The 21316-nt window shown below is 41.6% G+C and overlaps 2 protein-coding genes across 6 annotated transcripts in view; one reads left to right on the top strand and one right to left on the bottom strand.

Moving 5' to 3' along the window:
• Positions 1-648: 648 nt before the first annotated feature.
• On the bottom strand, positions 649-20018 carry RCN2 (reticulocalbin 2). Its single transcript, XM_054041170.1, has 8 exons — positions 19912-20018; positions 14330-14655; positions 13845-13950; positions 11424-11620; positions 9301-9414; positions 6650-6746; positions 4072-4214; positions 649-1509 (listed from the first exon to the last, which is right to left on the bottom strand). The coding sequence occupies exons 2-8, from the start codon at positions 14465-14467 to the stop codon at positions 1357-1359; spliced, it is 948 nt and encodes a 315-aa protein (XP_053897145.1). The 5' UTR covers positions 14468-14655; positions 19912-20018; the 3' UTR covers positions 649-1356.
• The window catches only part of SCAPER (S-phase cyclin A associated protein in the ER), a 379512-nt gene continuing 377526 nt past the window's right edge, over positions 19331-21316 (top strand). For 4 of the 5 annotated variants that reach the window (XM_054041167.1, XM_054041165.1, XM_054041164.1 and 1 more), the window contains exon 1: positions 19331-19455. In XM_054041167.1, the coding sequence (XP_053897142.1) occupies positions 19400-19455 (56 nt within the window). In that variant the 5' untranslated portion in view covers positions 19331-19399. Of the gene's footprint in view, positions 19456-19920; positions 19976-21316 lie in introns of those variants that run through there. The other variant, XM_054041166.1, reaches the window with a different exon arrangement.

Genomic DNA, 21316 nt, shown 5'->3' with positions numbered 1-21316 from the left:
TTCCACCACTCAGTTTTAAAAGGCTTTTTAACCTTTCTGGTACTTAGTCTTCAGCCTCAGTTTCAGATTACCACTGGAACTGAAAGCGAAGGGTGCTCACATTCTAATGCTATTCATGGGGTATTTCACCCCACCAAAATAAGGTATTAGATTATTACTCTAAAAATATTAATGATAGGATTGTAGAATCAGTGCTTTCTTTCTAGTTCACTTTAGCCCAACATTCCATTTTTATAAAAAAAAAACAAAACACATTGTCCCATTCCATAATTCCAAGTTTTGTTCAGAAAAATGTCAAATGCATGGTTAGCTCTTCTTGAATCTTCTGTCAGGTATATAATGGCTGAGGATACTACCTGATTTCTTGGATGGCGTTCCACAATATTGAAGATAATAGGAGAAATAAGGGGTTATGTTTATTATATCACATTTTTCTTAATTGGCATAGAAAAAAGGAACAGAGCATCACTTGATGTATAGCAGACACAGGAATACCACAGTTTTCACTGGCAATACTGTAAATGGATAAATTTTAATGTGTCATTGGATGGGGCACCTCTCTTATTATCCCTTAATAAATATACTACAGTAGTTGCTTTAGGTGATCACAGATTAGGAATAAGTTTAGAAAAGAAATATAGAAAGATGGAGCGTTTAACTGTTTTAATCTGACAAATGAAGAGGGTTCTGACACTGAAATACCACATGTACCTCTAATGATGTAGAATTATACATTAAAAATAATTACTATCTGTACAGATGCAAAAATATAAGGTTTTATATCATACAATTAACCCGCTATAGAAATCATTTAAAAATAAGCAGAAACCTCTTGAACAATTGAGGTATTAATCCTTTTGAATGTTCCTCCAAGGGTATTAAATAAAACATCTTTAATAGTGAACCTAAACATTGCTACTCTCCCACTCCCCACCATAACTTCTGAAAAACATTAACCACCTAAATAAATTATTAGTAATTTTTGCTTATCTCACACATTTTGCCTTTTTTCAGAATCATTAAGACTCTTCAAGTACGGTAGTACAACTCATTTCACAATACAGTACTAAACATATAGATTATTTAAGAATGTTTACTTTTTCAGATGCCAAAAATGTTAATGCTGCAATTCGAGGAATACTAAATATTTCAGATTAGTTCTGAAGGCTGAAAAGGCCTATGGAAACTTGCAAAAGTACTTAAGTAATTAAATTTAGAATGCAAAATACTTACACAAACACTAGTATTTTATAAATCACACAAAGTAAAACTTACAATGCAGCTTATAAATTTGAGTACCCTAAAGAAAAACTCCAGTTTAGGAACACAGAGGCAGCAAGATCACAAATGAGTAAACTAAAGTTCTTGATGGTAGAAACGTTCATCATGGAGCTGCCTGCCATAATCTGTTGCTTCACTTGTAAGGAACAAATCCTGGTTCTCAAGAATCTCTGCCTCAGAGAGCTTTTTATCATCATTCAAATCCATTTCTTCAATCAGATGAAGAGCCTTTAAAATAAATGGAACACAATCTGTTTTGTCCAGTAAGTTGATGCTTACATTTATAAATATGCTTTTAGCACGGATTTGTCTAATTCGTGCCATTAGTTTAAAGGGACTCTTGTGACACAAAATGTCTGTCACCTTTGAACCAAAAATCAACTCCCTTTGTATGTTTAAGGCACTGTCATTTTTCCCTCAATAGTCGAAACTGTACATTTAGAATACAGGTTTGTTTTCTCACAGTTCTTCTTCTGTCTTATAGCAAAGTGATAACGCTGAATGTCTAGCCTCACTCAATTCTACAGCAGCTTACCAATAACAAACAGTATCAAGCAGAAGATAGTATTAAAACAAACCTCCACAAGCAGCAAAAGACAACGAAGAATCTTACTGGAAGAGCAAGTTTCTTGTTTATTCCTCTGGTCAATGTATGTTACACATTCCCCTTTCTTTGCCAGATCCAGAAAATGAGTCTGTTACATCTCCCAACCACAGTGCTTCAGCAATAGGCAATTTTACTATTATCTCTGGAGGTCCCCAGTGTGTTGATTAAAATGGCTGCCATCACATAAGTGGGGCCTCCTCCAGAATTTGAACTCCTGGGATGCTTGTAATGAACTTGCAGAGGAAGTGTATAATCCATTGGTCAGCATGTGTCAAATGTCCACCTCTGTGCCTGATCCCCACAGGATGCACAGCTGTTACAACTCTCAGCTACAGAGCCTGGCTCTTTAGGTCAAGCTGTAGATACTCCTGTTTTCAGCTTTGGACATCCCTAGTTTGCTGGCCACACTTGCATATTTTCTTCTTTAATTCTGACCTAGTTTATGGTTTGGATAAGAAAGTTAAAAATCTCAGCGTCAAATATTTCTCCAATATTTGAAGATGGCTAGTTTTAAAATATCTGAGGTACAGAGCTGCAGCTGAATATTCTTTATATATTTGTGATCAGTTAAAAAAAAAAAAAGTTCTACTAAAGCAAAGGTTGAACTGTTAGTCTAAGGGGATTGAATGCGTGGGAGTTTGGTAATCTAGTGGTCAAGCAACAAGTCACTTGCAAATAGCAAAATGAAACCGCAGAACAACTTTCAAACTACATCCAATGACTCATTCAGTGTCACCGTCTCTCTAGTCTGAAGGCTCTAGATGAGCCCTTGGTACTGGAAAAGAAGAAAGGAACCATGGTACAAAAAATTTATTGAAATCCTTGCCAGGATGCAGCCTGAAAAATGCTATGGCCTCCTGGAAAATTAAGCTGTCAGCTTAATAAAAAAAAAAAAAAAATCAACTGGATAAGCAAAGAATTACTGAAAAGTTACAAGACAACACAGGATTTAAGGAAAGTACATGGAAAGACACAAAGCCAGTTATTCAGCAAGAATAATATGATCCTTGAAGAAAGAATGGAGCAGACTGAAAAATCAGATTTGGGCAAGTAATATCAGGATATTGGGGTTCTGCTGGCAAAGACTGATTGGACTTTAATCTTGCAGAAACGTTATTTCAACCATTTTGCACTTAACCTCAAAAAAGACCCGATACATTGAGAGCCAATACTGGACTCCTGGCCAAGTTTTTTTTCTCTCGTGACAATACAACAAAGATGTTAAGAGATGGCTTCAGTAACCATGCTTTCCAACACAGAGAACGTGCTATGACACAGAATGTGCTGTCTGTCTCTGAGACAAGAACAAAAGATGATCTAAATGTGAAGGGGAAACACATTCTTCCCTCCAATCTGAAATGTCAAATGATCTGATGCAGTCAAAAGAAGGAACATTTGGATAATTAATATAGTTATTGGGGAGAAAAGGGATAGGGAGAGTAGGTTTCTTCCTATCTGCTGTACTCAGCAATAGTGAGGACCGTTTACTAAAACAAACAATTTGGTTTTGGGACATTAGGTGCTTCAATTGTCTGCAGGAAAAAATAAAAGGAAGGAACAACAGCTAGACAAAGAATCCATTTAAACTCCTTATATCACATTACGCCTAATTCAACTGATTTAATTGTTTTAAATTTGGATTATGGTATACTTAGGTTCTGTTTTGATTTTATGTACATAGGTTTCTATTACCCAAGACACAAATGGCAGCAACTTATCCAGCTAGATGAAGGGTAGCAAGTTCTATCAGAAGAATGCATGTTATGGCCTCTGTATTAATATTTAATTTATTCATGTTATCCATCTAGTATTTTGGAAAGATTTATCATGGTTTTGATAAAAATACTGTATCTTCCATCAAGTCAGATTGACTATTTACCTTTGAGGAATGCGACTGTATTAATTTAATATTCTGACCAGCATTCATATAGTCCATAGGAATTCCAACTGCTGCACTATGCAACATTTTTGTAATAATCTTCATTCTTTATTAAAGTGAAAATCTTAATTTTATAAGAACGTTATGAAAAGTGTTATTAGATACTTTTCAGTTAATAAAATGTAAAATATACTTTTTTTGTACAATAGACTAAATTAACGCAGCATATATTTGGTCATTTTACACAATATTTTCAAGAAATTTCATTAAGTCTAAACAAAAGCCATGAACTCAAACCTCATACCTCCTCTTGTGCAATACCCTGATTATTAGGTACTACCCACGTCAGCAGTTCTTGAGGGTTGAGTTTTCCATCATTATCCTTGTCATAATCATTCACAAATCGATCCTTCTCGACAAGTATCCATTCTGGATCTTCATTTGCAGCTAAATAAAAAGTATTTTTCAAACTTTAAGACCATTCAGTATCTTCGAGACTGTTTTCACCTATTTTCTAATGCAAAAATTGACTAGGTTTAAGATTAAGCAATGTCACCAGAGCAAGCATTACAGATCTTTCTCATTGAATTAAATCAACAAAACTGTTTCCTATAGATGTAAACAGAATTAAAAACAAAGCTTACAGTAATGGAACTTTAAGGTTGCAAACTTAAAATTAAAGTCGAGAAATGTAATGAAGGATACAATCAACTCAATCATCACACTTTGAAACAAAAGTGTTTTAGTTAAAATTGTAATACTGCTTAATCTAACTGAAATAGGAGAAAGGTGTTTTACTTTGTGTATTTGGCAACCTTTCTCTGCTTCTTCAATAAATTTATTTAAAAGAGTAACCATTTGTCAGGCAATTTTTTTCCTGGTAACAAATGTTACAGTGAAGCATTAGCTGACACCTTATGAAACCTCATCAAAAGTAGTTGACATCATACAGAAGACTGAAAAAACAATCAATTCAAAAATAGATCTGTTTCCACTGTATATAAGGCATGGGTGAGGTCTCTTTCCTTGTTCCTCATTAAAAAGGATGTCTGTATGCAAACAGGCTCTCTCAGCAGCCCCTGCTGTTGAAGTCAAACTTGCATCATAACTGGGTGCTGCAGAAATAGACTCTTCAGGTGGGGCAGGCTAAAATTATGAAATGATCAACAGGTTGCCTACCTACTTTATATCAATCATTTTGGCAGAATTTAAGTTTTGCTTGAAAACTAGCCATTTAAAAAAAAAAAATAGTAGTTCCCGGCACTAATAGCTGCTTCGGAGTCACCCCTGACAATTAGTGGTTTTATAACCACTTAAAAAAAAAAAAGTGTTTTTCTCCTCCCTGTAAGCATCAGAAATGCCTCCCTCACCCTATAACTTCAGAGGTAGAGAGGTTGAGTCTCGGACAGCAAGGAAAGGAAGCCCCTTTAAGGATTCCAAGCACACCCCTCCTCTTTCCTCAGGATCATGCGAAATTCATGTAGCAAGGGATGGCAGGGAAGAGAAGTATTCCTAGCTGATTGACTGGATTCACTAGCCCCTGTACACCTAAATGGCATAAGCCTTTTCCTATGCACCCAGGGAGTTACAACTCTCCCCTTCCCCACTCCACTGGGATTAGAATAGGTCTGGTGTTTCTGGCCCTTATTGTAAGCATCATGCTAGTTGTCTTATTGGGGCTGGGAAGGAATTTCCCTCGCTGCCAGATTGGCATTGGGTTTTTTCCCCCCATCTTCCCGAAAGCAGCTCTGAGACCTGGTGGGTAAAATGTTCATGTTGTTTCAACTTGGCAGTCAGTCAGTGCAGGTACATTTTAAATACAGGTCCAGCTTCCCAATAAACCATAATGGAGCAGGATTAGGGGAGGGCATCCACTGGAGAAAGCAGATGGGAAGCCTAGTGTCTGGTAAAGTGAGGGTCCACTCTCTTTTCCCTACACCATTAATCCTTGTGAAGGGGTCCCCACAACGATGGAGGCTTACAACAGTCCTCCCCAAGTGGTACGGATTATGGAAGGAAGGTTGACCTTGAGTTATTACTGGACAGTCTCCCAGATGTATTCTATTAATAATGCTGCAGCCTAGTTTTACTACATCCCTGGTGTCTTGTATTCCTATAACACCCAGGACAATGGCAAGAGAAAATGATTATTACTGGGAAAAAGACAATACACTAACTGCTATCAAACACATACACAAATTAGAGTAAAAGAAGCTAAAATGGTGTACTCTTGCTAGGCTCATGTTTGTACTATGTTTTTTAAATGAGTGTCAAGGGTACCTAGAGCCTTTAGCGTATTCTTTTGGTTTTTAAACTCCTAACCCAGGGGTGGCCAACCTGAGCGTGAGAAGGAGCCAGAATTCACCAATGTACATTGCCAAAGAGCCACAGTAATATGTCAGCAGTCCCCCCATCCCCCCCATCAGCTCCTCCCACCCCTGCTCCCAGTGCCTCCCAGCCACCAGCAGCCCCACCGATCAGCACCTCCCCCTCCCTGCACCTCCCGCTCAGCTGTTTCATGGCGTGCAGGAGGCTCGGGGGGAGCAGGGGAGGGGGTAGAAGCGAGGGCACGGCAGACTCAGGGGAGGGGGCGGGAAGGGGTGGAGTGGGGGCAGGGCCTGTGGCAGAGCCAGGGGTTGAGCAGTGAGCACCTCCGGCACATTGGAAAGTTGGCACCTGTAGCTCCAGCCCCAGAGTTGGTGCCTATACAAGGAGCTGCATATTAACTTCTGAAGACCTGTATGTGGCTCTGGAGCCACAGGTTGGCCACCCCTGTCCTAACTAAACAACCACCACACCTTAGAAAGCACAAAGAAGCTTCTTTGTTCATTTCCCGCCCTCTCCCCTCCCCCTGTCCCCCTCCCCCCCCCCATTTTACTTACTTGGATCTCTTCTGTAGTCACCAAGGAACTCTTCCAGGCTCACAAGTCCATCACCATTTTTATCATGTTCTTCTAAAGCCTCCTGAATGACAAATTCCTTTTGTGTGCATATGTATATGTGAAAGAAACATTAGCTGGTAAAAACTTAGCATTAAGAAAAACAGCAATATATCATTCTAGAGGACTAAAAGAATATATCCCATATTCTAAACACTTATTGGTTTCAAACAAATTTCTCTTTCAGTGTAGAATAGTGTAACAATTAAAACAGCCACAAGTCCAGTCCTGGAGGGAAATAAGTCCAGACTGCATATTCATTTGATTTTTAATTCAATCACATTTTACTGAAATCAAATCTGAATGCGATGCTTGGATTTGAAATCCTGGAATTGAATGCAAGGCAATAGATATGTATATGAAATATAAATTTAAAAAGGGGCACTGCCACCTATTTAAACAAAATGGATCACATTTCTCTATTACTTCCAATTTGGTAAATACTTTTTGATAGTAAAATTATTAGGGAAACATTTTTAAAATTATCTGCCTTTGACACTATATTTTCCAATGGAGTTAAAGTCAATGCGCCTGCTTGTCTAGTTTTACCATGCCTTGTTTGTTCACCAATATTAGCAATCATGTCACACAAACTGATGCCAGATTTGCTTTGTGCTCCCTCTGGTGGCTGGCTCTGCAGCAGCAAAGAACTAAACATTACAGGTTCTATAGAGGAAAGAAGCTATTTCTTTTCAATTTCTTGGCAAGAAAGTATTAAAACAAACCCCGCAGCATATTTAAATTAAAGAATTATAGACCTCAGACTATAAAGAGGCACTTTAAAAATCATACTTGTGAGTGAAAATGTTTCATCTATCTGTAGAATTACTTAAAATTACTACACGTCTACCCAAATATAACGCTGTCCTCGGGAGCCAAAAAAATCTTACCGCGTTATAGGTGAAACCGCGTTATATCGAACTTGCTTTGTTCCATCGGGGTGCGCAGCTCCCCCCTCCCCCCCCCCGGAGCACTGCTTTACTGCGTTATATCCGAATTCATGTTATATTGGGTCGCGTTATATCAGGGTAGAGGTGTATAACTGAATGATTAGGATTTTTTTTTTCTCATTTTATTCAAAATGCTCTCAAAAGAAACAGTTTCACTGTTGTGCACATAGCCAGTTTTACCGTTTGTATGAATCTTTCATACAGCAATAAGGGAAAGGAAAATATTTTTAAAAAATAAGAAAATATGATTGTGAAACCACAAAAGTTAGCATGGAGATACAGGGGCTAGTGTGTTAGCTGAAATTTTTAAACTCTTTGAAACTGATAAGAATTCAAGTTGACAGGATCTCTTTAAAAGTAGATCAAAATTAACTTAGATAATTTAAGTAATTTTTTAAACAAAAGCATCAAAGGTACATAAGCAATGCATCCTCCATCTTGAAACTAAGAACTCACTTCTAATTTAAAACTGTTTTACTAAGCTAGGAAATCTCACATTCTCACTCAGGCCAGTCAACCAAATCCAGTCAATTCAAGTGAATGAAATTAACTTACTAATCTACGTTTAGAACTCTTAGGACTTTCCAGAGAAGTAGATACTAGTACAGACCTGTACTAGCTTATTTTGATTCTCTGGTTCTATCCCAGATGCTATGTTCACCTACAGTCTGCTAGTGTTAGTGATGATGTTCATAAAATTGATGAACAAATGCAAATAACTAAACTCCACAATAAATATATATAGTGCACGAACAAGTAGGGCTTAATTTTAAGACTTTGTGGCTACAAAATAAAATTGGGACAGCTGTATTGAATTAGCCTGAGCATATCTTTTGACAAGTGACTGAACAATTTTTCCCAGCCTGGCTGGTGCATAACTGGTCTGTCATCTTACGCGGGGGTTCTGTTCCGCGGTTAGCGCGTAAAGCGAAAACCGCGTAAAGTCAAAATTACATTGAGTTCAATGGCGGGCAGAATCGCCCGCACTACAGGTACAGTATTAAAATTGTTATTTTTCTCTTTTTTTGTTTTTGCCGACCCCGTAAAGCTGAAATCGCGCATGTTAAATGCACGTAAGATGTGACAGACCTGTACAGCAATGAAGCTGAAATCGTTTCTGCTACATTTGCATGCAGACTCATTTTTAAAAATCACAGTAATTTATGCCCTCTCATCTCACCTAACATCAAACCTGAAGGCTTATCTGTAGTCAGAAAAGTGACTTTCTGCATCCCTTTTAGAGGGCTGAGTATTCCCTTCACTTAATCCTTTCCCATGCCAAAGGCTTCTTCTTAAGATGATTTATATCTTTCTGATGGGGACTCTTTTCCAAGCTAGACCTGACTCCCTCATCATAAAACAGAACGCTCTACTGCACTACTCCCAACCTAAGGGGAGAATCATCTAAACCCACCTCTCGTATGACAATTTAAAGCATCTCCACTACTCTACTGGGTAAACTCCTGAACCCCAAGACTGAGGACTAAGAAAGTTGCACATCATATATGTATGTTCTTCAAGAGAAAGGAATAGTAGTTGTTCACAGGCAAGTTTTCCAAGGTTCGTTTGACTAAGACAACCATTAAAAAGTGCAGCCTTGATCCACATTAACCTTTAGAACAAATGATTTTCCTTAAGTCTTACCGTCATATACTCAGCTTCTTCGGGATGCTCAAAAGCAATAAATTCATTCAGATTCAGACCAGGAACTTCATCTCTATTGGCTTTTTCAAACCGCTTCTTGTCCTTTAAATGAAGCTTAAAAAAAAAGTTTTCAGAAAACAGACTTGATTCGATCACTTAATGAAGCAGAACAATATCTATAGCAACTGGTTTACAGGATTACAGCTAGAAAACACAGTATTACCGCGTTTCACATATGGGTATAATAGAACCTGTTATGTTTACACTAATACAGCTCATGCAGAGATAAAAGAGCAGTGCTCTTGGTTAAGGTAATTTGTTACAAGTATGCATATTGAAACTTGCTACTTTTAGACTCCAAGGGAAGATCTTAACACAGGTTCCTGGCCCAAGACCTCAAATGAAAAAGAGGTAGTGTGACCAGACCAAGCAGCAGGTGTATTCTTCACCCACATTACTCCTCCAAAATTCACCAATCCAACCACAAATACTAATCCAGATCATGGCTAGCTGCATAAATTGAGCCCCAGATTACCGAGGGTCGTACAATAATTATGTCAAGTAAGTGCTACCACAATACAAATAAATAAAGAACAGATGGGTACAGTACATAATTAGCATTGTAAAGAAATGAAACAGTGGTCAAAACTTTGGGGGACCAGTTAAAAATTAAAAGTGTATTGCTTGTAGAAAGATTTTGAGTTGTATTTAAAAGGGAGAGGGAATCCATGAAGGTCAGGGCAGGGAGCAGACATTTTCCCAGGCTGATGATGCAGCAAAATATAAACCAAATGTGGGAAATGAGAGGGGAGACTCACAGGTTAGCCTTGGAAGAGCACATGTGGAGAGAAATGGATAAAACTGTGGCCCAGAAAGGTCTTGTAGCCTAAAGGATTGTCCACACTAGGGAATTTTTCAGATTTCCCAGCCACCATGAGAACTGTAATGTAGACAGGGCTTTGGCTGTTGCCACTTTTTAACACCATGCTATCTAACCTTGCTGGGAGCAAGTCTAATTAACATTTTGCAGTCAACAGTGTCAGCAGCCTTTCTGTACTAACATGGCTTACAGCAGTTTAGCAGATTTATGGAAAAATGAATTGGCTGAAGGGTACAACAGCTCTACACTCTCTCTCTATCAGAATGCACCAAAGCAATAGGTGGTATAGGCCTGATTCAGGAAAGCACTTAAGCATCTGCTTAAGTACTTTACTGGACTGGAGCAATAATGAGCAATTCTCTGCTAAATAAATTAACAATGCAACAGATTTAGTCATTTCATTGGATAGAACAGAAGTAAGCTCCTTGTTATAGAATCTTGCTTCGGGATAAGGTCAGCAACTTTGACAAATTGCTATAGAAATGGCAAAGCAAAAGGGAGACATAATGTAGCATTTATCTTGTGACATTCTGTTCTATTGCCATTATCTCTTCAAATAGTTTACAGGACAAAACATAAACACATGTATCTATGATTTTATAAACTGGATTATTCATTTTTATAGCACCCATCACCATAATACCTGAGTCATGGACAAGGTTCCTTTTGACAATATTTTGTATTTTTTCCCCTTTTACCTTACTGGCCCAGGAGATATACTGAAGTGAATAGTATTCTCATAACAGCAGAATTCAGGAAAGGATATGAACTCATACTTGGCTTATGCCCTAAACTATAATTAATGGGGGCTAGGAAGAAGATTTTCCTATGAGGTTATTCCATAGTTGCTTACTACAGGTATCTTGTACCTTCCTCTGAAGCAGCTGGTACTGGCGACCATCAGAGAGAGGATAGCGACTAGATGGGTCATTGGTCTGATCCAGTACGTTTCCATCCTACATTGCCAAGAGAGGGACCAACTGAGGTGTGGCTTCTAGGATTCCATTACCAATATATTAGTACCCTACTCAACTCTTAAATGTGGCTTGTTCTGTCATTCATTTTGTTAGTAGGAACTTCAATATTTTGTTATTACCTTTTAACTACTGAGCAAGTCCAGACAGCTGAAAATGTTCAGTATGTTTGCCAGCTCTGACTGTGTTTAAGAATAAAATGGACTAAAGAATCCAACACCACTGCCATTTGCCAATGCTTTGTGAAAGCTGGTGTTTGAGTATCTTACCTGTCTAAATGATTCTTCTTCTTGATCTTCCAGGACAGTATTCTCATCAAAGTCAATTAGACGATCATACATTTGAATGTTGTACTCCTCCCAAGATACTAATCCATCACCATCTTTATCATATTCACCAAACTGTTGTTTAGCCTCTTGCGTAACATAATGCTTAAACGATTGCTGGATCCATGAACTTAGTTCATCTGTGGAAATGCCACATAATGCAATTAAATCTTTAAATGTAACCTTTTTTTTATTTAAAAAGCAATTACAGTAAGTGTTGCATTTTCTACATTCCTAAACAGTATAAAGAAGGTCTCTTCATATTCAAACAGTGGAAGATTTTACTTGTTAAAATAAACACATGCAATCACGTAACCGGGGCTTCAGTTGTGCCCCAGGAATCCACTTTCTATAGGATATTCCTGTTTTTTATGCCAGCCAAGAAAGAGAACCAACCAGAGCTAAAATCCTATGTTATTCCCATGTAGCAGTATTTTCTCCATTAATGTTTATTAGTAACATGAAACTAATTACCATCATGATGCCCATTTCAAATTGTTTACAGGGCTAGAGAAATAAATGAGAAACAGTATAGTTTAACCTCAATCTGTGGGTACAAAAGGCATACTGTCTAAAGACAACTTTCTGCAAAACGAAATTCCACTATTTTAAAAAGTATTCAATATACCAGATTTCTGCATTCTGAAAAGTGTGACAGGCACAAATTATAAATAAGTACAATACATACAGCTACATAAATCCGTCAATATCCCCTAAAGTTAATTATCCAAAAGAAAATACTACCTAAGGATTTCCACTTAAAATGAGCCCCAACTGGGCCTTATAAATTTTGGAGTAGACATTAAGCTTTGTTTTTCAAGGAAATATAGCAACTAAAAGAAAAACGCCACCAAGATTTAGCCAATTGGCCAGTTCTTCCTCTTATACTTAGATGTCTTAACTACCCAATTAAAATGATTATTTCCCAAGATTGTATTTTCAATATATTAAAAATGCATACGTGTGCGCGCACGCACACATACCCCCCCCTTCCTATTATTAGAAAAAGAATCTCTAGTCAAAACCATTAAATTCCAGTGCAATTCTGAAAAGTGACAAATATAGGAATGGCACCTTTTTATTCAACTGATCTGCACTCCCACCATTTCACAGCAGTCTCTTATGCTAAAATAAGTTTGTGTTCTGTATTGCTAAAAGGAATAAAGTAACTAATACAATTTACAGGGGGGCCCTGTGAAGCTAAGTTGCTCAGCCTTTGGCTTCAACCCTGGGTGGCAGGGCTCAGGGTCCGGGGCATCAGCCCTGTGTGGCACCCTTGGCCCCAGTGAGTCTAATGCCAACCTTGCTTGGTGGACCCCCAGGGGCCCCTGGGCCCCTTGTTGAGAATTGGTGCTGTAGAAGGAATTGATTCTAACTCTCTCTCTTAAGCACAGTGTTTACTATGAAGGGGTAACAGGAGTAAAAAGCAGAAACATCTTATTTTTGCACTGAAAGAATCAGATAGGACTGTGGATACAGACGACAGTTATTTTGCAATCTAGAACTTCAACTTTGACATAAATTTAACAGTAGATACAGTAATACAAGAATACTGCACAGGTTCAAGGGAGACATGTTGTAGGGACTGACAAGTTTAGACACCTAGTAGATAAAGAACTGATCTTACCAATGGGGGCAGATAGAAAAGAAGTGGGGAGAATCCCCATAGTGAAAACTCCCTCTTCCTAACACACTCTAGCTAGTATATGTTTGATATACATGCAGCTGCCCCCTTCTGACAACTAAAAGTGAGAAAGAGTAAACTCTCACACCAGAACTTTTTGACTATGTATCTGCTACCTGTCCCTTCATCTCCACATTTTGAGTTTTCCTCTCCTGTTAGCAGCTCCATTGCTTGCCTTTCCTGCTTCTTATAGCTTTCCGGAGTAGCAGAGTGAAATCAACATGTTAACTTTAATGCTTAGCCACAGCAGAGGAACAGTGAATTTGACCAGTCACTTGTTACTATCTCTCTGCAATAGCTTCACAAAGCTATGAGCAGCAACAGAGACACACAACAGTGTCTGCAGACAAAGAAAGACATAGCTACACTACTAGGTTTGCAACTCAAGATTTTTAAGTAGATGTCTACCCCGATATAACGCTGTCCTCAGGAGCCAAAAAAATCTTACCGTGTTATATGTGAAACCGCGTTATATCGAACTTGCTTTGATCCGCCATAGTGCACAGCCTCCCCTCCCCCCTGCCCCGGAGCACTGCTTTACTGCGTTATATCCAAATTTGTGTTATATTAGGTCGCGTTATATCAGGGTAGAGGTGTATCACGCTGCACTATTTTCTCACCCCTACCCACTATGTAAGTGAGTTTTTTCCAGTGACACAAAATCTGTGTGCAGCCCCTACCATCAGTAAGGAATCCATTGGAGTCCAAGTCAATTTTCTTTATGATGGCCTTCAGTCTCTTTTGCTGTTCCTCTGGACTGAGTTTAGTATATTCCTCCGCTTCATCCTTTGGAAGGAGAAAAAAAGCCAAACAGAACTAACACAAAAGTCTGATACAGCCCTGCCACTTCTGAGCAGAAGAGCAAATTAAAATCTCTCTTCCCCACAAAAAAATAAATCACACAGCAACCTGCGTTCATTTAAAAAAAAAAAGTGGGGGACACATCCCAACGGGGTGGGTGGGTGTCATCGTTCAGCAGCGTTCACAGCCTCCCGGGCTGGGAGACAGGCTGCTGTAGTTCTCGAAGTCTACCGAGGCTTAGCACCCCGAGCCCAGGGTCATCGCCCGGCGCCCCCTGGCTGGGGACTGTCTCCTAGCCTCCAGGAACGGCAGGAAGCTCCCCGCCCACCAATGCGAGTCTAAGGGGGCCTCCCGGGCCGCTCACCTGGCCTCCGAGCAGCGCCTCCCGGTCGTAGTCGGCCCGGTGCTCACCGTCGACGTAGTGCTGGTCGCTGGGTCCCCCGCACGCAGCGCCCAGCACCCCGAGCACCAGGCCCAGCCACAGCAGCGGCGGGGGCCGCATCGCGCCCGCGGCCCCGCCGAAGGAGGAGCAGAGCTGGCGGCGGCGCTGCAGCTGTCCGCCCAGTCTGGCTGGCTGGCTCGACAAGCTGGGACCAGAAGGCTGGTGGGGGCCACCCGGTTGGCGGCTCGCTCTGCGGAGACGTGGCTGCAGAGCCGGACACAGCGCCCCGCACCGGCTGCGAGCAGCCTCTGCAGGGAGAGAGGGGCTGTGAACGGGGCCGAGCTATAACGAGGCCCAGCGACCCCAGGCCCCGCCTGGCTCATAGCGACTTGGGTTCCTCCTCCCCCATCTACGCTGAGGGAGTCCTGCCCGAGTCACAGCTCTCTAACCACTAGCACCTACTCCCATGCTGAGCTGGGAAGAGGACCCATGATTCTTGATGCCCAGTCCCCTGTTCTAACCACTAGCCCACGCTCAGCCTGGAACCGAACCCAAGAGCCGGGACTCTGATGGGTTAGGGCCATGTCATTGCCATTCAACATCCTCCTTCCCACCAGAGCTCCTTAACTTACTATACCATTTAAAAGGGAAAAAATACAATGATCTCCTGGACCCTGGGCTCACCGCCCCCCCCCCCCCCCCATTGGCCCTGGCTCCCACTTCCTCCCCCATCCATCTTGCCCATCACCTCTGGCCCCCACTGTCTCCCTAACCCCTGCCTATCCAGGGCTTAATTTGTCCCCTGACTTGCCATGGCTGTGACACTTGCATGACAAGTCTGCTGTGAAAATTGATATTTGTACCGTTGGTAATATCACTTTTCACAGCCTCACAGCTAGCTAGTAAGTCTGCTATGAAAAGTGATATTAACAAACATACAAATATTAGTTTTCGCAGCACCAGACTTACTTTTTTTTTAAAAGGACAACCAAAACCAAAAGAAACAACAACAACAAGATACAAGAATGTGCAAAGCACCTTATTCGTGTTTCTATTCTGTTTAGGTCCAGTAAAGAATAGAGAACTGTACATTATTATTATTGAGTCTGCAATAAAACTCTATATAAATAAAGTATAATGATTTGGACATGCAGATGTGCATATTTATTTCCTATCCTATCCCCTAGAACTGGAAGGGACCTTGAAAGGTCATCGAGTCCAGCCCCCTGCCTTCACTAGCAGGACCAAGTACTGATTTTGCCCCAGATACTTAAGTGGCTCCCTCAAGGATTGCGCTCATTTAGCAGGACAATGCTCAAACCACTGAGCTAGTTTTTCCTAAAGTTCATTAAGTATTTTAAGAAAATTTGTCATAGTGGCCACCAGCAAGAGTTGGTGGCCACACTTTGAGGCCACCAACATTTTTATTGTGAGAACCCTGGAAGGTTTACTTAGTCCAGCCTCTCAAGGTTCCTTCCAGCCTTACAATTCTGTGGTTCAAAGAAAAGGATAAGTCCTGTAACTGTTCACGGTTTCAGAAAATTAAAACTTGGTCAGTTTCTGTACTGGTGCTGACCATAATTTGTCTTTGCACTTTCAGCTAAACTGTGTTCAGACCAGTTGAGCTGTACCCACTGCTAATACCCAACAACAACAAAGCAAAGCATCTTTGCAGCATGTTTTAAGAGCTGTCAGGTGTGCCACATACATCTCACGGTCCACAACTATTATAATAGATTTCCCAAATAACATTAATTCAGAGAAGATGTGTTACATGCAAGCTTATTTACAATGTGGTCATGCATTGAGATGTCCAAAGATAGGAAAGGGAGGAAATATGATTACAGGGATAATAAAACAGAACACAAAAATGGTATATACTATATATTAGGCAAAAAAGTACAGTTCATCAATAACACTTTCCAAGAGGGAAAACATAGGAAAGCATATTCTTCTCTTGATAATTTGCCTGTGTCAAAGTGTTTCTTAACATTCTTAATTAGTTCTACAATAACCTTTAAAGTCATTCTGCTGGGGTCAAGATGCTCCCATAATCTTGATAATTTTAGAATTAGAAATTGTACCACAGGGAAAAAAAAAGTTCTTGCCCTCTGTATTTCTGGAATTTTCTGATCAAACACCTGTGCCCTCAGATGAGGATCTACAAGGGATCAGTCCTTCATAAAGCTCTCTAAATTTTTACTGCTTAGTTTGCCTGATAATCATTTTAATATCCATGTCAGAACCTACCAGTTCACTGCAGGTAAGATCTCTGATCTGAATCATTTTTGATTTTACTGCTTTCTTCATCAATGCCAGCAGTTAGGACTATGATAATGACATATTTCCCCCACCCTATGGTTTCATTATTTGGAGCTGCTCTTTTAATTGCAAAGAAATTCTTTTTAGGAAGTTGTGTTCCAAACAGATTTTTGACTGAGTTGGAATTTTTTTTTGCCTCACTTTCTAATAACTGTACTAAATCTATAGTTTCTTTTGTTCTCTGAGTGCTTTGCAAACCTGCATCTTTTTCTGTTTAATTGTTAGCATGACAGCAGATGCCCAGCAACAAAGCCAACAAAATATTAACAATCATCTTGAATAGGAAACATTGTCTGTTCAGTTGTTTTTAACTAGAACTTTGACATTTCTAAATTTTAATTTTGCTGCTTTTCAGCTAACAATTATTGTACCTTGATTTTCTGTTATTTTCTATTATACATATCATTTTGTATTATTTCACTGTCAGAATAATGTAAACGGAGCAACAAGTCTGTGATAATTATAAAGAGCATAGTCTTACACTGTTCAAATATGAAGTATATGGATTTCAAAATAGTGATAATTTACTGAGTATCATTTACATTGCGTTCTGAGTGTCGTTCTAAATGACGCCAATAATAAATAATAATTTATAACACCCTTCATTACGAAGGGTTCAAGAGTGTTTTCGAAACTTAAGACACTACAGACCTGATTTTCCACTGCTTTACACTTAGTATAGCCATTTACACCTGGATGAACTGGTTATAAAATGCTACCATTCTGATTTGATATCACATACTGGTACTATATATCAATTCAGAATGGTAGCATTTGGTATCACATGCTCAGGCAAGATACTAGGGAGGAGTGTACAGAGGCAGATGAACTGAGATGTGGCAGCACACAAGTCACAGCCATTTTGGGGTGTGGCAGAGGGGATGGGGAAGAAAACAGAAACATGGTTGTTTTCAGTTGTAGGGTATTGGGGACAGTGCACATATGTGTCCACACCCATGTGTGGCAGCAGTGTTAACATACAACTATGACTGCGCTGAGGCATAGTGAAGGGAAGCATGCAGATATGGCATGTCAGGCATGACAATGGTGTAGTGTAAAGACATAACTATGCTCAGATGTGGCAGTGAGGGGAGAGGAGGAATGCACAGACATGACTGTGCTGGGGATATGGTAGCATGGCTAGGTGTGTTAGGTGGCAAGGTGCAGATGTGGCTGTAAGAAGGCAAGGCATGATGGAATGGTAAAACTGTATTATAATGTTGAACCACAAGATGGGATCGTGTATGACATAGCTTACTTGAGCTGGTAACAGCTGTACCTGGCAGTGCATTAAAGCGTCTGAAAGAGAATACATCTCTTGGTATCTCCCTGATGGAAGTTCTGTAGCCAGTCCAAATCCGGTACAGAAGCCTGACCTACTAGTAGGAGGCAGCCTTGTAACCTCCTGTGTACAAGGAGTACACATGACACAGGGAATGCAGACATAACAGTTGAGGGCAAGGGCAGAGAGAGCATACAGATGTGGGTCATGGGTGTTCTCAGACATGGCCATGGGGGAGTGGACAGACATGGCCATGCTCAGGCATTGCCATCAGGGCCGCCCAGAGGATTCAGGGGGCCTGGGGCAAAGCAATTTCGGGGGCCCCTTCCATAAAAAAAACTTGCAGTACTATAGAATACTATATTCTTGGGAGTGCCCTGCGGGACCCAGGGCCAATTGCTGCACTTGCGCACCCTCCCCCCCTGGGCGGCCCTGATTGCCATAGGAAAGGCAAATAGACATGACTGTGCTCAGGCATGGCAGAATGGGAACATACAGACATGGTTGTTGTCAATTGTGGCAATGTGGAGGATGCACATGTGACCATGGGATATGGAGAGTGCATTTAAAATAGTATTTTACTGTTACTCTTTTGTGTCCCCACACTAGTGCTGTGTGACACGCTGAGACATCTACACTGTACCTAGTGATAATAAACCTTGTTATGATTATTATGCATGAATTAATACAAATATATTTGCATAATTTATTTCACTGTTTTTTTCCTGCCTTCAGTTTCCTCAGGGATGGGGAAAGTGGAAGATTCTGTCACTCTTATAGGTGCGAGATCGCACCTGAGGCCTAAAAACCATGTGTACGCAATACATAATTTCTGATTGAGGAGAGCCACAGTCACGTCCCTGCCCTGTGCCTCAGTTTCCCCATCTAAAAAATGGGGATGCATTGTCATTAGTTCCTTTATCTACTCTATTGCTTTGAAATCACAGCTGACAGTCACTATTTAAGAGCTAGATATTATTATTATCTAGGCATTGCCTTGATGTGTGCCTTGAATACCCCAGCCCTGGGGAGGGAAGGACTGAGATGTACCACACAAGCCCCTCTAAAACCCGCACTCTGGTCTGGCAATCACAGCAGATGGATGACGCCTTTTTACCCTGCCCCTCTCTATGCCAGGGTTCCACCCCCCTCTGCCACTCTTCCATCAGAGTCCATTTACCCTTTCTCCCCATCTCCTGCACCCTGTCCCCAGTGCTGCCTATCTGCTCCTCCCCTGCTTTGGACTCCTTTTGCCTCCTGCACAAACCCTGACCATCTCCCTCCCGCCTCCCTGTTACCGCCCGCCCCCCAGCAGGTACTGGTGGCAACGAAGGTAGGGCAGCGCCTTCGCCGGCTCGTACTGAGCACGCGCAGGCGGCTCCGGCATGTTCCGGCAAGCTGTGACGGGAGGCCGTTCCTGACACTGCACCGGCCACTGGCGGGATGAGATGACATCAGCTCGGCGGGACGCGCGCAGGCGGGACAACGCAGCAAAGAGGAGAGTGTAAGTGTGGGTCGCTTATTGCGCTCCGCGGAGTAAAGGGGAGGGGCAACTTGCTGAGCCCGGGGGGACAACAAGATGGCGGCTGGCCGGCTCCGTTCCTCTGCCGGAGCCGGCTGCCCCACTCCACCAAGGCGGGCGGGGCGATGGGCCTCTCTCCCCAGCGCTGGGGGCAGCACCTGGGGGGTCCGACAGACAAGGGGTAGCTGGCAGCCTGACACCTGGCTCTGCTGCTGGGAGGGGATGTGGGGCTGCCGCTCATAGGCTGCTGTGGGGCCCCTGCACACAGGGAGGGGAGCGGGCCCGCCCTATAAACTCCTCTACGAGAGACCCTCCCCAAAGCCACGCTCCTACGCAGCGGTCCCTTGGATGGCAGGGGGCTGGGCTGTGATGGGGGGCTCCTGAGTGCGGAGGAGAGAGCTCTGCTCAGTGCTTGGGACCCCTTTTCTTAGCACTTACCGTGAAGCGAACTTCCCTCGGTTGTTTGGGCTTGGAAAAAATAATTTATCCAGTTACGCAAATGGTATGTAAATATCTACCACTGGTGTCTGGTAAACGTGATTAGTCTTGTTCAGAGGGCAGCTGGAACCCGGTTATCGATCAAAAGACTTTACCGGTGTTAGGCAGGAGCCACCATGAACTCTTACTTGATCATGTGGGAATTCAGTCTAACCCTCCAAGTACATCTTTAGAACAGCTGCTGTAATTTACGAGTTGATCCAAATCCCAGACTTGTCATCAGCCTAAATTCTGTGGCTGTTCAGTGCACACCAGTTCTGGCATACCGGGCACCAGCTGAATCTTATAGTTAAAGGGGTGCAGTCAATTTAAAATAAATACTTCTATTTCTTTCTTACTAGAGTTACAAGGAACACCTGAGATTATTATACCTGAAAGAGATAGGGGGAAGATTCCTTTGCTTCCTTTATGTATTTAATGTAAAGTCATTTTCCCTGTTTCTGCTTATGTCCCCTCATTTTGTTTTGTGAAAGACCTACACACAGATAAGGGAGAAAGGATAACTTGATTGTAAAATCTCAAAAATTGGCAGAAGGGACTTGAGCAAGAGTATTATTGGAAACTACTTAAAACTTTAACTGATTAGGTTCTAAATTGATACTGTCACTTTTTAATGGGTGAGAACGGCTACAGAAATTCTGTTCGATATCTTCAATGATTTAGATAATGGCATAGAGCAGGGGTCGGCAACCTCTGGCACGTGGCTCGCCAGGGTAAGCACCTTGGCGGGCCGGGCCAGTTTGTTTGTCTGCCGCGTCGGCAGGTTCGGCCGATCGCGGCTCCCACTGGCCGCGGTTCGCTGTCCCAGGCCAATGGGGGTGGCGGGAAGGGGCGAGGGGTGTGCTGGCCGCGGCTTCCCGCCGTTCCCATTGGCCTGGGACAGCGAACCGCGGCCAGTGGGAGCCGCGATCAGCCGAACCTGACGACGCGGCAGGCAAACAAACTGGCCCGGCCCGCCAGCGTGCTTACCCTGGTGAGCCGCGTGCCAGAGGTTGCTGACCCCTGGCATAGAGAGTACACACAAAAAGTTTGTGGATGATACCAAGCTGGAGGAGTTTCAAGTGCTTTGGGGGATGGGATTAAAATTCAAAATGGTCTGAAGTAAATAGGATGAAATTCAATAAGGACAAATGCAAAGTACTCTATTTAGGAAGGAACAATCAGTTGCACACATACAAGATGGGAAATGACCGCCTAGGAAGGAGTACTGCGGAAAGGGATCTGGGGGTCATACTGGATCACAAACTAAATATGAGTCCACAGTGTAATGCTGTTGCAATAAAAAGCAAACATAATTCTGGGATGTATTAGCAGGAGTATTTTAAGCAACACATGAGAAATAATT

The sequence above is a fragment of the Malaclemys terrapin genome, chromosome 10 (assembly GCF_027887155.1).
Source record: "Malaclemys terrapin pileata isolate rMalTer1 chromosome 10, rMalTer1.hap1, whole genome shotgun sequence".
In the NCBI taxonomy this organism is placed as follows: Eukaryota; Metazoa; Chordata; order Testudines; family Emydidae; genus Malaclemys; species Malaclemys terrapin.
Note: the sequence above shows the minus strand (reverse complement) of the source record. Positions and strands in the feature narration are given on the sequence as shown.

Excerpts from the sequence above, each read along its gene's own strand:
- RCN2 (XM_054041170.1), bottom strand. The coding sequence starts at position 14,467 with ATGCGGCCCCCGCCGCTGCTGTGGCTGGGCCTGGTGCTCGGGGTGCTG. Across the intron at positions 13,951-14,329 it reads AGGCGCTGCTCGGAGGCCAG|GATGAAGCGGAGGAATATAC; the intron begins GTGAGCGGCCCG and ends CTCCTTCCAAAG. Across the intron at positions 6,747-9,300 it reads AAGAAGCTGAGTATATGACG|GAATTTGTCATTCAGGAGGC; the intron begins GTAAGACTTAAG and ends TGCACACAAAAG.